Genomic DNA, 16,573 nt, shown 5'->3' with positions numbered 1-16,573 from the left:
ATATATTGCTGCAGTCTTCTACACATTCTCTAAAAAGGTTAACAATGCAACAGCAACATACAGATTACGTAAAAAAGGGATTAACGACACTAATTTAAATACGAAAGAAGGAATACAATTATCACGGAAAAAAATCTTTCATTTCGAACTAATATTATTTTTAATGAATTATAAATTAAGAAACGTCAAGGCCTGGACATTTTAATACAACGTAACGTATAGAAATTTTTTTCATAACTTTCGACACGAATAAACAGCTTTGATTGCCAGTTGTAAAATAGTGTAACAAAAAAAGGTATAACAATAACGTTTCAATAAATCGTAACGTAGGAAAAGTTGCATTTTAGCAAAATTCCTAAGCGTAATTAAAAGAGTTTTTATTGGTGAAGTTAAGATAAAACGTAACGTTAACAAAAAATATTCTTTTCAATGAAATGCATTGCAATGCATTGAAAACATTTACCTTGCATGAAAGTGAAACGTTAAAAAGTGTGGTTATATTACTAAAGCCGATACGTTGGGAAAGTTTTTTTTAAACAGGAAATTGAAAACGTAACGGAGCTTACTGTTGTTTTACTACCATTTACTAAAGCTTAACATTGTATAAGGTATTCAAGTGCAGAAAATTCATTACGTAACGTTTCTCTATGTCATAAAATGTCATACTGTCCAACGTAACGTTTCAAACGTTTATACTTTTGATGAACACTATCGTAACAAAAGCTAAAATCTAGAAAAATCAAAACGTCGACATCTCTACTACGGAATATCGAGGAGGATCTGCATAAAATGCAAATCAATGCTTGATCAGGAAATTCACAAAGTAAAACGTTTGTCTTTTATAAAAATATATACTTTAAATATTTGCAAAAAGTGCAAAAAATGTTTTGAAACTTGCATACATGTGTTCAATGACGCATGTTTACACCCATTCTGTCCGTTTTTTGCATTTTAAAATTAGCATTTTTTAAACAATAATTTGTCAAATTAGACAAGCAAATGCTTTACTAATTCTCTTCGTTCAAATATATTTTTGCATTATATGTTAGCTATAGTTGGTCAAACGGCTGAACCGAATGGGCTGAAATTTGTTGAGGTGAACCCATGTGTACCCGGGGAGTAACAAAGACAAAAAAAATCTACTTTTTTCCAAAAATACAGTCTTTTTCAAAAATCGAAATTTTTTCAAAATTTATTTCCACGGGCAACGCCGAGCACTTCAGTTTGTTTTAAATAATTTATAACTGCTGATTGAGGCAGACTATCGTTCTTTCAAAGCAAAAAAAAATAATGTGTAGGATGGCATCCTTCTCAAAATAACAAAATTGTTATATTTTTAGGCAATTCATGGATCAGTGACCACTGGCCATGAGTCCAAAATAAAATAATGTAATACATTTAACGAAAACCTGTCTTATCTTACACTTTATTTGACAAGTTAAAAATATTATAATAAAATAATCTTTTTAATAGAAATTATTTTTTAATGTTCTAAGAAGCACATATATAGATATATACAAGAATATGAGGCAAGGAATTTTAATTGCAGTTGTGTTTACTCTGCGTACATATTGAAACCAGTTCTCTCTGGGCGGAATTTGAAAACAAGAATAGATGCATCAGAGTTCGTTTAGTATCCGAGGAGGTCAAAAGCATTAAATTTTGATAATTTTGATAATTCACATTATAGTTTCCTATGACCAGAATATTACATTGATTATTTATGTGAAAGATGGATCCCATGTCAGGCTTCGACATCCGTCTTGTGTTTACATTACCGCCCAGTGACAGTACACTGCAAAAGATGCGTACACCTCTGAAATAACTTTCCTTGCATTAAATCCTTCGATAGATATATTATATGCCGTCCTATAATGTCTGTACAAAACCAAGTGTTGTTCTTCTTTAATTAAATTCTCTTAAAAAAGTTCTCTTTTGGTTAATGAGAATAAAAGAGATTAATTTTAGGCTTTAATGATTTATTTACACAAATATGCAATATGCATTTTTATTTATACTTTTTGTGCATCAAGATCTCAATAAAGAAAACTTTTAGGAATTTTAAATAATTTTCCGAATTCAATGATACATTCCCCCTAAATATTATGATGTCAAATTAGATAATTTTCAATTTCATTTTTTAAAAAAATAGTTTTTAAATCCAAAAATTGTTTCCAAATATAATATTTCGAATATTTCTGAAAGTTTTCTAAGGTATCCGAATATTTCCGAGTATTTCCGAATATTTGTGAATATTTCCGCATGTCCATTTTATCCGACTACTAGACCCATGACAGTGTCGAAATCCTTGGAGAGTTTCTTGTCGTCCAACTCCGCCTGTACCCTCTGGGTTACATCCTGGAAACAATATTGTAAAAAAAAAAAAAATTTCATAAAAGCGATTTAAAATCTTTTCTTCAATATCAAGAAAGTTTAGAATAAAAAATGCTTTAATTTTGAATTTCCCTACAAAACTAAAAGAATGCTTTCTCCCATAACTTGTCTTTAAAAAATTTTATCTTTATTATTTATACCCAAAAAAAGGAACATTAAAAGAACAACAACAAAAAAAACACAGTAAAAAACAAAAAAAATCTAATTTAATGATGTTTTTTAATAACAGAAATAGAAAGAATGAAAAAACAGCAATTATGCAATTTAACTGAAAACTTCCTAAATCTTTGAACCTGGCGGCGTTTTCTTTCAAACTATGACCATTAGATCTTGTAGAATTCGTAGTTTGAAATATCTAAGATTTGCTATGATATACGGATTAAAAATTTAATTATATGACATGTTCAATTTCTTTTAATTACAACATTACATTATTTAATAATTACAAACCTGGGGCAGAATCTCCATTAAAGTTTTGCAGGCTAATTTTCGCATCAAATTATCCTAAAATAAAATATATAAAATATATTTAATTGTACGCTTTTAAATCCTCTTTTCAAAGGGACTGTACACGTTTCTAAACTTCACTTGACCCTCCATTTCTAGAGTGACGTGCCTAGAGATGGCCATCATTTTTGTAAACGCACAAAATTGTTCGTGAACGAGGGTGTCGTTCAGAAAAAAACAAATGATGGACAAACAACTTGGATCGTTCAGAGAAATGACGAAACAAACGAAAAAAAAAACTAACAAATATTATTACAAGACATATAAGTATAACCCCCCTCTAGTCCTGTTAGAAACAATATATTGAGTAAAGTAAATCTGAAAAAATGGCAAAATTCCAAAAAAAAAGAATAAAAAGTACGAGAAAGGAAAGCTCAGCGAGCCATATATTTTGAATTATAAACATATAAACACACATTTGAAAAACACCTCCTTAATTCCTAGCTCTTTTCTTCGCTTTGTCCTAGTAAACACCCCCCNAATATTTTTTCTGTCATACACCCCATTCCCAACCTGGATACTCTTTGGGAATGCTCAGAGTAAAGATACCTTTTACATAAACAAATATAAATCAACAATTCACTTTTACATAAACAAGTATAAATCAACAATTCACTTTTACATAAACAAGTATAAATCAACAATTCACTTTTACATAAACAAGTATAAATCAACAATTCACTTTTACACTTTAAACCTTTACATACAAAAAACGTAAAACATTACATAAACATTAAATTGTTAATGCTATTACCCAATTCCGGATATTTGGCCTTTTTCTTGTTTGTGTTTCTTTTAGTAAACCCACAATCCACATTCTGTTACTCGGTAAGATATCAATTTAAACGATTGAAATCTTTTTTTCAATATTTGATGGCACCCATATTCAGATACGAGTATATTATTTTTAACCACCATGCAGGGAAATGCGCAATGATACAACGGTGAGTTTTTTTAACCCAATAAATCTTAATGCAAAGTTTTTTTTTGGGTGGGGTGGGGGGGTAAATTCATGCCTCCGACCCCCCTTGCTAAAATCATGTATACGTGACTAGATTTATACTGTGATTAATTCCTAAACAATTTTAGGTCGACAGCTCTTAGATTCTAGGACATAATCGTGCGACTTAAAAGATAAAAAAAAATTTCCAAAGAAAGCGAACAAAATATTAAAAGAAAATATTATGTTAATTTTTTACTTGTCTATTCAGGAGACTTGATTCCTTTAAAATTAAGAAAATATATTGGAATAATTGAGTTAGGCCTAAAACACAATATAAATTGCTTTTTTTAGAAAAGTACGTCTATTAAACATTTTGAAACTATGTGTTTTTTTTCTTCAAACTTTCTTAACGTTTTAAGATGTTGAGTTGAAAATTTAAATGAGTGCTAAGCTTGTAGTACATATTTCAAAGCAAATGTAAAAGTTACTGTGCCTATCAATTTTCAAAATTTTGATATCTGGTCGTAAACACCTTAATGTTTATTGTACATTATACTCATGAATGAATTAACATGAATATGAAGCCAGGACGTTCTTGTGTGTGTTAAAAGCTCAATCTCTTGAGTGGATTGGAGGTTTTTACCTGGCTTTAAACCCATCCTAATTCATCCATGGCTGTACTTCATATCCATTATGCATGAGCTAAAAGGACAAAAAACTAAAGTTTACCTTAACTGGTCCTCTAGGTATATCTGCATAGGTTTTGAAGGCGAGCTTGTAAAGGTGGCTGACAATTGTTCCAAGCTTTTCTTTATAATCTGGCCCATCTATCATACNATAATAATAATAATAATAACAATAAAAATAAAAATAATTAAAATAAGAATATTAATAATCATAACAAAAATAGTAACAGCTATAATGACAATAATAATATTAATAAACTATTTGCAACTTTTTGCAACTATTTGCAAACATTTGCAACTTTTTGCAACTGGAAGGCATATAAGCTTCTTACAATTGTATGTAGGGTTGGTAACGTTTTGAATTTTGAAAAAAACGATCGTTTCGTTAAGAAAACGTCGAGGAAAATCGAAAAACGAAACGATCGTTTTTAAAAATGATCGTTTAACGAAGCAAACAACTATCGTTAAACGATCGTTTTCAAAAACGATTACCAACCCTAATTGTATGCAACAATTTTCAGATAATATTTGTTACTATTTGTAGAGCTGAAAACTTAGTGTTGGATTCCCATGATTTCTTGATCTTGATATCCACAGTGGGCCATTTTAATTTGAAGATCAATGCTTATTCTCTTTATCTCCGTCATTCCTTTAAGGTACTATTACCATTTGAGATATCAAATAAAGATTAAATTAATCTGCAGATTCATAAAAGATAGAAATCAATGATTGTTCTTGATATCCACAATTCAAAAGTTCTCAGCTCTGATTACCTGAGATTGCTATGTTCATCCATCCATGATACAAAGGTTTTCTTAAACTCATCTTTAGCTTGTGCCCTAAACAATATTTATATTTTTAAATAAAAAAAATATCTTTCGCAGAAGAACAAAAAAATTCTTCACAAACTTATTCCTAATCTTACTTGAATTATAAGGATTTTTTTATGAACAATTCCTTAAGTTAAAATGATTTTGTGAATAATCCCTTGAGTTAAAATGATTTTGTGAATAATCCCTTGAATTAAATGATTTTGTGAATCATCCCTTGAGTTAAAATGATTTTGTGAATAATCCCTTGAGTTAAATGATTTTCATGAACAATCCCTCAAGTTAAATGATTTTGTGAATAATCCCTTGAGTTAAATGATTTTGTGAATAATCCCTTGAGTTAAAATGATTTATACGAAAAATTCCTTGAATTAAAATGATTTTCGTGAACAATTCCTTGAGTTAAAATGATTTTTATGGATAATTTCTTGAGTTAAAATGATTTTTATGAACAATTCCTTGATTTTAAATTGATTTTTACGAACAATTCCTTGACTTAAAATGATTTTTTGTGAACAATTCATTGAATTATAATAATTTTTATGAGCAATTCTTAGGTTACAATGATTTTTATAGACAATTCCTTGAGTTAAAATGATTTTTTGTGAACAATTCCTCGAGTTATATAAATGATTTTCATGAACAATTCCTTGAGTAAAAATGGTTTTAGTGAACAATTCCTTGAGTTAAAATGATTTTTTTGTGAACAATCTCTTGAGTTAAAACGATTTTTGTGAATAATCCCTTGAGTTAAAATGATTTTGTGAATAATCCCTTGAGTTAAAATGATTTTGTGAATAATCCCTTGAGTTAAAATGATTTTTGTGAATAATCCCTTGAGTTAAAATGATTTTTGTGAATAATCCCTTGAGTTAAAGTGATTTTTATAAACAATCCCTTGAGTTAAAATTATTTTGTGAATAATCCCTTGAGTTAAAATAATTTTGTGAATAATCCCTTGAGTTAAAATTATTTTGAGAATAATCCCTTGAGTTAAAATAATTTTGTGAATAATCCCTTGAGTTAAGATAATTTATGAATAATCCCTTGAGTTAAAATGATTTTGTGAATAATCCCTTGACTAATAATGATTTACCTGGCGTAAGTAGCAAAACAAATGAGATAGAAGTAGCGCTCAATAAAGTTGATAATCATTCTTTTCCATACAACCTGAGCATTTATTGGTTACTAGCTGAAGGACCATGCGTTGCCCGTGGACAAAAAATTTGCAATTTTTTTAGCCCACAACACCCCTCGGCTACCCATGAGTGTCCGCAAAAAAATTCAGCCCAATCGGTCCAGCCGTTTGGCTGGCTCAAGCAACATTTACATGAATGTCTTGTTTTATTATATAGATTTGTATTCCCAATTAAAGAGTAAGTATATTTTCCTAGGAAAACAAAGCATGTTCAAGACTTATTTTATTAGACGTCAGAAATTTTTATTTGCATGAAAAGAATTTCTGTAAAAATTCAAAGACTAGAGAAATTAAAACACGGACACTGGGATATCGGATATGCCCCTTTAATATGGACGGTCACTTAAAATTACGTCTACAGTCCCTTTAGAAAAATTGACAAGAAAAATTAAAATATTTTTCCTCAACATAAGATTTTATTTTTCACCCTTGACTTAAACACAAGACTAGGCCTGTCGGTGAAAAACAATGAATTTTCATTTCTCAAGAATTTTGTTTTTCAAAATGTAATTTAACGCAAGCCAAGTTGTCAAATAGCATATCAATGAAAACAAGGTAATAATCCAGTATTTTTCCATAATACAGGGTTTTCATAAACATTTATAGGTCAAACTTTTGAGTTGTTAAACACGGGATCCGGTGATTATCTGCATTTTGTGCAGTCCTACCAAACATATTTTATATTATATTATAGCTGAAGTTTCCAGCGTAGACCGAAGAATTTTAGAAACACTTGAAAAAAATAGTTTTTATTTGATCCAGGGTGCTCCATAAAAAAATTCAGCCAATTTGGTCCAATTGTTTGCCAGTTTTAGCTAACGTATAAAAACATAAATATGAGCTTTATTATATATATACATGCAGAGATAACTAAAATTGAGGAAAAAAGGTAGTTATCACTCCAGATTAAAAGCTGATTCAAACAAAAGTTATGATCTCATGAAATAAACTAATTATTTTTTTAAAGAGCCACTAAAAAAAAAAAGACAGTCCCTGCAAGGAGAAACATTTTCTAACCTGCTTATCCTCAGTGGAAGCGTCATACTTGTATTTCGTCTCAATTATACATTTCCTGAAAAAAATAAACACTATATTTTATCGTTAACTGTGCACTGATAAGACGGCACTGTACACTACTTTTCAACGCAAGTACCAGGCTGTATTTTAACTAGCAAGATCGAACTGTACAGTACAAATACAGACTATATAAGGCAAACGGGACTGTACACCAAATCGATGATTCCCTTCTATTGAAATTAATGTGAGCCAGAACTGGCGTTTATTCTAACTGAAATTAAAGTCACTTTAATCAACCTGTTGTTTTTTGACTTGCACAGCCTCAAGTGATCGATGTAATTGTAACACATATGCGTTCTTGTACCAGTAGAACCTATACTGACAATAATATTGTACTGTTCAGAGCTGCTCCATTTGTACTGACACTTTAATGACAATCGTAATTGCATTGTGCAGACCTGAGATGAGATTTTAAAAGCTTTCGAATTTCGAAAAATTCAAACTTAATGTTGATACATTATTTTCATAGCATGTTTATTTTATATATTTAATAAAATTTGACACCACAAATAATTCCTGAGATCTTAAATTTACAAATATAAAAGATTTTATGAAACTTACGATCATCAGCTGCTTAAGACTAGAGCATTAAAGAGAGAAAAACTCAAGATGGTTGGTTTTTACTGAACTCAAGGCCATCCAAAACCAGGGTCTTGACTTGAGCTTTACTTGGGTCTTAGCAGATAGCCCAGGTTTTACTCGGGTTTAAGCTTTTAAAATCTCATCTCTGGTGTTTGTAAACTAGCACAGCAATTGCCATATGAAATTGTAGGATAAAAACTTACAGTTCTTGCAATGGCACTGCCTCTGTGGACAGATAAAAATTGTACCATACTGACCGTATGTTCTTGACTGGTACAAGGCTTCTTGTGATAGATACAATTGAAATTTACCAACTTGGTGTTCTTGAACCATTTCAAGCTTTAATAGGCAATGACACATGAAATTAAACTGCACATATCTCATGTTTCGCCATGGCACATCCTTTAATGAAACATAAAAGTGTACCAAACTGACCTGATATTCTGAAGTCCTGTTCCTTCTGGTGGAACTCCGCACATATCAATCATTTTATCTGCCAGGACTTTACCCTCAGCACACTCTGGAACTGATTCAAGGAGCTCCTTGATGACATCAAACTCTCCTCTGCAAATTACGCAAGAAATCAGAATTAATAAATATTTTAGATTTATATCAGAACAATTCTTGAAAAAAGATGATACAATTATTTTCTGTTTGTAGACAGAACGGCAGTTCAAATTACTATTATCAATATGAAATGAAACATTTTTTTGCGCATGTGTTTGATGATTGCTGGTATTCCTTAAGAAGGGATCTTTAAGATCTTCACTGGGGAGAGGATCCTCAAATTTCTTCCTAATCAACAGCTGTTGACAACACAGTGGGAAACAATTAAAAAGAGTCATTTAACAAGAACATTTTTTGTATAAATCTGGACATGAAGGTACTAATTTAATTTCTTAGTTAATTCAATGCAACTGTATAGGAAAATCAGGTAACTGTTTGTTCTTACAGATCTTTTGTTTAAATTATTACGATTTGTTTTATAATTATGAAATATTTGTCCAGGATTATTCTAAATAATAAGATGATATATTGATAGTTTATCCTTGTTATTATTGGCTGATAACAAAAAGTGATTTTATATTTGCTTTTGCCAGCAGCAATTAACTTCTAAAGACAATTTAATCCTCACTAAAGCTGAGATTAAACTATCTTGCATAATCCAATACCCAAATACACAGTAAGGGGTAAATAATTGAATTTTTGGATTGAAAAAATGAACAAGGTGTACAACTTGCTGGTTGATAACAAATTTTACATTTTTTCATCTAATTATTGAAAATCATTCCCCAATCTCTATTAAATAGGGGAGGGGGAGTAATTTTTAAAATATGTACCCCTTTTGTGTTGTTAACAGTTTATATTCCTGATAATCCCATCGGCCCAACTTTTCTCTGCCATCCCCTCTTCCACCATCTTGTTCAGCTTAATTATCATCTGGGAAGCCTAGAAATAAAAAATAAACAAAGTGCGATGGATATTTGTAGATCTTGAAGCAATAGGTCACACAAAATAATTCAGGAAATTCAAGTGCGCAGAGCCAGGGGTCCAGAAGTCCCAGAATTGTAGCTGAGATGCTCCCTAACCCAGATTGTCTTGAAAATTTTTCAATTGGGTTTACTTCTCAGAATTATTAACAAGGATATTATTTAAATCTCAGTAATTGTAAAAATAAAGAAATAGGTATGGAACATTAAAGATCTGAATATGACTGGTTAAATTTTTGTTATAGTTAGCTGTTAAGAGATTTAATTTTAGTCTAAACCTACCAATCCCATTCTCACCCTGTACTTTGTGCATATTTGGGCTGTTGAAGTTGTGATGGGTAAGATATAATAAGATTTTTTAATCAAATCAGTTTGATCATAGATTTGTTATGCATATTCTGTCCTTTTACAATTTAATAATGATACCTAAGCCCAAATTCCTCACTCAACCCTGATTTGTTTGACTATATATATAATTTTCTTATTCTGTTAGATGAACAGGTTTTATTTTTATTTTCAAATTTAAAGTGCAGTGCGCCTCTAGCAAACTTTAAGCAGCCTGCTTACCTGTAGTGGTGCATATCGACAAAATTTATATCCTTATAAGTGTTTTATTTGTTTACAGCATTCTTTAATGATCTTGTTTATCAGGTCTAAGTTAAGCTTGTCTCATAAATCAGATAAACATTTTATTAACCTCATTTACTATTTTATTTTCACTTTGCTTTTTAAGGACAGTGACCATTAATGCTTTTATATCTGATGTAACATGCCAACAAAAGTCATTTTGAAAATTAACAGAAAATCCCTGTTATATGAACAGAATAAGCCATACTTTTGAATTATTAACAGGAAAAATTTACTGTTCGAGACAAAAAAGGATAGATGTAAGAATAGAATGCATTTTATACAAAACGTTGAAAATCGTGGAATTTTTTTGCTTAAATTGCAGGAAAACAAAAATGAATAACTTTTTTCAAATTCGGTAATGATGTTTTTTAATGACCAATTTTATATGTTTTGAAATTGAACCCATTCATTAGATGAATGAATTAACAGGACGGTGACAGCAGTTAATGAATATTTGATATATCTACCCTTAATGTTGTTAAAAACATGAAACTGGTAACAAAATGCAACTTTACAATCACCTTCTTTATAAACCTCTCCGTTTTGTTAATTTTTCTAATAGTATTGAACAGAAACAAGGTTGTAAATCTTCCTAATTGATATATGAATACTGAATTAACATACCTTAATAATACAGGCAATGACAGTTCCCATAGTAGACCTTCCTTTCCCCGCCTGACTGTTGAAGACACACTGGGTGGTTGAGGGGGATTCATTTGCTAACTGGGAAACAATTATATCAAAGCAGTCTTCAGGCAGTGGTCTTTCCTCCTGAAATATGTCTAACATTAATCTCACTAGAAGGGGATTATGCATTTGGTTTTCTACCCAATTTTGCATCATATATCATGAATATCGGGGGTGTACTCAGGAAGTGTTAATTTTTTCCAGGGGGGGGGGGGGGTTCAGCACCTGTTGGGGCCTGAAAATCTTTTTAACTAATTTTACATCATGTTCAGTCTATTTCCAATACTTCAAATGGCTAGTGGCACATAGATGAAGCTAGACTAATCATAAATAGAAATGTTCTTTAAAGAGATTGCCGAAGAAGTCTCAATTGGCCAGCCCTCTATTTAAAGAACAACATGCCAAATTTACAACAATTTACTTTAAGCAAATCTGAATTGTATTTTAATTATTTTATCAAAAAATTGATCATTTACAGCTTAGCGGTTTCTCCATTAAGTGACTTAGTGATGAATGGAGCTTAGACAAGTCGAGGGTTTATTGATTCCATTTTCCTCACAACAAACTTTTAAAAGGGTTGATTTTGTTATTTGAAGTACAAACTTTGTTTACGATCTATCAATTTAAAAATGAAACAATATTTGATAATATTTTGTCCTAAACAAATATGCTTTATGTAGTTCTAAATAAAGTTTGAACGTTTATGCCATGAAATAAATTTTAAAAGTGTGTGTGTGGAAAATACATTTAGTTTTCAACTTAAAATTTAAAAATATAAAAATTTATTCTAAATTCTCAAATCTCTTTGATTTTTTTTTAATTTGTCCCAGGTTAGACGATATGACACATTTCGGACAGAAAATATTTGGATAACTTATTTTTAGATAAATTCTGAGGTTGAGAGGTTCTGAGGTTGAGAGGTTCTGAGGTTGAGTGGTTCTGAGATTTAGAGGTTGAGAGGTTCTGAGGTTCTGAGGTTGGAGGCTGGAAGGTTCTGAGGTTGAGAGGTCATGAGGTTCTGTGGCTTAGAGGTTTAGATGTCTTAAGGTTCTGAGGTTGAGAGGTCATGAGGTTCTAAGGTTGAGAACTCATGAGGTTCTAAGGCTGAGAGGTTGAGATGTCATGAGGTTCTAAGGCTGGAAGGTTGAGAGGTCATCGTGACGTTCTAAGGCTGGAAGGTTGATTACCTGGAAGGGTACTCGCACCACTGTTAGCCCTGGCATAGAAGTTTCCGCAAGCCCAGCGATGATACTGTTAAAATCCTAAATTCAAAGCAAAGGAATTGAGTTTTTGCCACAAACTCCAATTTTCAATTCCCTATATCTCTGCAATCGGTTGGTGTAAACCTTTGATATTTCAGACTTGAATCCTTTAATCTAACATAATTCATAGTTTGAAATATCTAAGGTCTACAGCACTGGTTTGAAAAGATATGGGATTAGAATACCAGAGTTTGTTACAAAGACTCAATTCCTTAGTAAATGTTAGTAAATCTCAACAAAATAAAGCATTCAAGCAACATTTTGTACACCCTAACATAGAAGGAGGGGTTGGGGTCAAACTAAGAATATAATGAAAAGTTGAGTTTACTCCTGATTTTAACGTAAGTTTTGGATTAAAGGCTTATACTCCATTTTATTTGGCAAACTTGAAAATCTAAAACATCTTTAGAACAATAGTAAAATTGCAGGATTTATCTTTAAGTCTCTTTTCCTGCAAAAGGCTGTGCAAAATGTCAAAGGCAAAGCTGAACTCTTGAAGCAAAGAATGAAATGTGAGTAACTTATGTTCAACTAATGTTGAAAGAGGTAAATCAAGTTAAGCCACTGCACTGTAAGCGTAATTTCATATGATCCTCAAATTCTAGAAAGTAACTATGGATATTTCTTAAATCAGCTTTTTGCAATTAAAAGCGAATCAGTCAAAGGTTTAAAGGTTTAAGGAGTACTGTAGTGAATTTGGGAGTCTCCTCTTTAAATGTAAATAACTTGAAATTACAATTAGAGCCTTTAGATAATTACAATTCTTAAAATAGAAATGTTTAAACCAGAACAGAGTGTTCTAGTTTCATGTGTAATGTGCAATTTAAATACCCTGATTGCCAAACTACATTTTTTTCTCCAATACTTTCAAACTTGGTAATAATTACGAAATCATAATGCCTAAATATGGTTTAACCTTGATAGATTCAGTTTTAACTGTGTCAGCAAAGTCCTCCCTCTCCATAGGATTCTCTTGGAAGTCCTTGTCTTTATGGAGTTCCAGACAGCCATCCTTCTGCATACCATCGATACTTTTAGCAAACTTGACCTTAACAATGAAAAATCTATTTTTAGGACATTCTCCTTAAACAACTGGATGTTTAAGTTCACTAAAAACTCTGGTTCAATTAAAGTATACTAGTCTCACTTTCAAGCCGGCATGTTGTGTACCATATAACATAAAGCTATGCAGATGGTAAATCGGTATTAATTTCTAATGTTTAATGTAAATTTGAATGTTTGTTTGTTTAAATTAAAATATATTGGCCCACAGTACTTCAGAGGCAGTATGCAATTAGATTTCTTTTTTTCAATTAAACATTGCCTCTGGATACTGACATTGAGGTTTCATAAAAAAATTTTGAATTTAAATCAGCCTGACCTTATTTTTGAATTGATTTAATGATCTCCCAAATAGAGCTCAATATTCACTTTTTTTGTATGCTCTTTCTTTTATTGCATTATGCAATATATTGGGGAAATCCTTTTGATAAATCGTTTTTCAGGCAACACTAAATTAAGTCTCGACTGTGATGTCTAAATATGCACCTTTTGTGCTCAGACACAATTTAATGCATCAACATCTGAGATTTTAAGAAAACAGGTTTGAAAGCTGAGAGCATTGTGGCCCATTCATGTCTAACTAATGATTCCTAAATGATCCTGATGAAATGTGTTCTAACCTGCAAGTCGTTGAGTTCAGCCTGTTTAAGAGAGAGTGTTATATTCTCGTGCAAATTATCTTTCGTTCTTGGGGCGCAGGGGAGACCATTAATGTACACTACTGGTTCCTGACGGACATTAAACCAAATAGTTTTTTCCTAATGGCAACCATCATCAAAATTTGGAAATTTTCCCTTAGATAATTTCATGAATATGTTTGTTGATCAAGCATGTTCTTAATTATGTAGTATGAACACATTAAAAAAATTGAACTGATAAACCAGACAACAAATTTCAAGTCAATAAAATTCCAGGGGTATACATTTTTAAGAATAACCCCCTCCCCTTCTTGCATTTGGGAAAGGGAAAACTTCAAATCACAAAATTCTGATGGGTTTCCTTCGGGATCTTTTCAGCTAACTGTGAAAAGCCAGCCTCTGTAGGTTGACCTACACCATACACAGGAAATCCAGGGATTTGTCTAAAATATTTAATGGTCATTAAAATATGGTTGAACTTTATTTGTTTTTCTGTAAGTAGAACCATATCAGTTTTGTTTGTTTATGTATTGTTCTGTTGAACAATATCTGTTTTGTCTGTATATGTATTGTTCTGTAGAACTATATCAGTTTTGTCTGTATATGTATTGTTCTATGAACCCATTTCTGTTTTGTCTGTGGATTTACTGTTATGTTAACATCTAACTGTTTTGTCTGTATATGTGTTGTTCTGTTGAACAATATCTGTTTTGTCTGTATATGTATTGTTCTGTTGAACCATATCTGTTTTGTCTGTATATGTATTGTTCTATTAAACCATATCTGTTTTGTCTATATTTTAATTGTTCTATTAAACCATATCTGTTTTGTCTGTATATTATCTGTTCTATTAAACCATTTCTGTTTTGTCTGTATATTATCTATTCTATTAAACCATTTCTGTTTTGTCTGTGGATTTACTGTTCTGTTAACATATAACTATTTTGTCTGTATATGTATTGTTCTGTTGAACAATATCTGTTTTGTCTGTATATGTGTTGTTCTATTGAACAATATCTGTTTTCCCTGTTAAGTTATAGTTCTATTAAACCATATCTGTTTTGTCTGTATATTATCTGTTCTATTGAACCATATCTGTTTTCTCTGTATAGTTATAGTTCTATTAAACCATATTTGTTTTGAATGTATGTTAATTGTTCTGTATATCTCTTTTTTTCTGTATACTTATTGTTCTATTGAATCATATCTGTTTTGTCTGCATACTTATATGTTTTTTTCTGCTTATTTAAAGTTCTATTAAACCATATCTGCTTTGTCTGTATATTAACTGTTCTATTGAACCATATCTGTTTTTTCTGATTTGTTATAGTTCTATTAAATCATATCTGTTTTGACTGTATATTAATTGTTCTATTAAACTGTATCTGTTTTCTGTTTACTTATTGTTCTATTGAACCATATCTGTTTTGTCTGTTTTGTTATAGCTCTATTGAACAATATCTGTTTTGACTGTAGTGTACATGATATATATTGTTCTGTAGAACCTTATCTGCTTTGTCTGTACATTCATTTTCTATACATTAAGCCAAGACAAAAGAGAAAGATTAAAATTGACAGAAACACTTCTAGTTTACGTTACAACAGAATTATTTTTGAGGCAAAAATTCTAAATAAAAACCTGTCTGAGTTTGATAACGAAGTCAGGCAATGGAGTTTATTTCTCTGAAAATTGAAAATCATTGCAGCCAAACCCGGGATCAACCTCACCCTGAACTTACCCCCTCTATTGAGGCTGAAATTTCAATTACTACAAGGGGTGTCTGATCGGTCATATTTATGTCAAGTGAAACATCAATGAAATCAAGTAAGGATTTTACATCTTAAATATATTAAAATTTACTTCAACCTTAGGCACTCTACCTGGGGTTGATAAGATATAGGGATTAGAAAATAAAAACATAAAGACTCAATTTCTTTACCTGAAGTTAGGATAAGGTTGAGGGTCCCCTACACTATGATCCAACTTCAATACACATGTAGACAAATCCATTCTAAAGCATTAAAAATTCATTAAAAATCTAATTTGTTTAGTACAACTTTTAACAATCATTATATGCATGAAAAAGCATTAATAACTAATGTTTAAAAAACACTAAACAGCCTTATCGTACACAAATCATTTTTTAGTGTCAATCTAATTCAATTTATATCAGCATTCTAATAACTTAAATTACCTCCACACTGTAATTTTAATTTGTTCTCGTTAAACTGAACGACGATTTAAATGCCTTGCATTGTAAATCGGATATAATTATTTAAAATCCCACTTTTAACAGAGTAGTTGAGAAAAAGGAATTGAGTCTTTGCCACAAACTCGGATTTTTAAATCCAAATTTCTTTAAAACCAAATGTCGTAGACCGTATATATTTCATCTGATTGATGAGATTTAGATATTATAAAATTGGCATTTGTGGCAAAAACTCAATTTCTTGTACAACTAGAACTTGTAAATCCCGGCTATATACATGTACGGTCAACTAGAACGTGTAATTCCGTGCTATACACGTACGGTTAACTAGAACTTGTAAATCCCGACTATACATGTACGGTCAACTAGAACTTGTA

General features: G+C 31.0%; 1 protein-coding gene and 1 long non-coding RNA gene across 2 annotated transcripts; both read right to left on the bottom strand.

Moving 5' to 3' along the window:
- Positions 1-1,899: 1,899 nt before the first annotated feature.
- On the bottom strand, positions 1,900-4,674 carry LOC111711416 (uncharacterized). Its single transcript, XR_002767253.1, has 3 exons — positions 4,574-4,674; positions 2,845-2,898; positions 1,900-2,358 (listed from the first exon to the last, which is right to left on the bottom strand). It is a non-coding gene; the product is annotated as an uncharacterized LOC111711416 (long non-coding RNA).
- A 589-nt stretch (positions 4,675-5,263) lies between these two features.
- On the bottom strand, positions 5,264-16,001 carry LOC111711415 (paladin). Its single transcript, XM_023485778.1, has 12 exons — positions 15,927-16,001; positions 14,348-14,429; positions 13,969-14,106; positions 13,203-13,334; positions 12,212-12,286; positions 10,962-11,108; positions 9,587-9,666; positions 8,959-9,012; positions 8,653-8,781; positions 7,576-7,630; positions 6,457-6,530; positions 5,264-5,369 (listed from the first exon to the last, which is right to left on the bottom strand). Exons 1-12 carry the CDS (start codon positions 15,995-15,997, stop codon positions 5,300-5,302), a joined length of 1,107 nt encoding a protein of 368 aa, XP_023341546.1. The 5' UTR covers positions 15,998-16,001; the 3' UTR covers positions 5,264-5,299.
- Positions 16,002-16,573: the final 572 nt, after the last annotated feature.

The sequence above is a fragment of the Eurytemora carolleeae genome, unplaced genomic scaffold, assembly GCF_000591075.1.
Source record: "Eurytemora carolleeae unplaced genomic scaffold, Eaff_2.0 scaffold1163, whole genome shotgun sequence".
Taxonomy (NCBI): Eukaryota; Metazoa; Arthropoda; class Copepoda; order Calanoida; family Temoridae; genus Eurytemora; species Eurytemora carolleeae.
The sequence above is the reverse complement of the archived record's forward strand: the minus strand, read 5'-3'. Positions and strand labels throughout refer to the sequence as shown.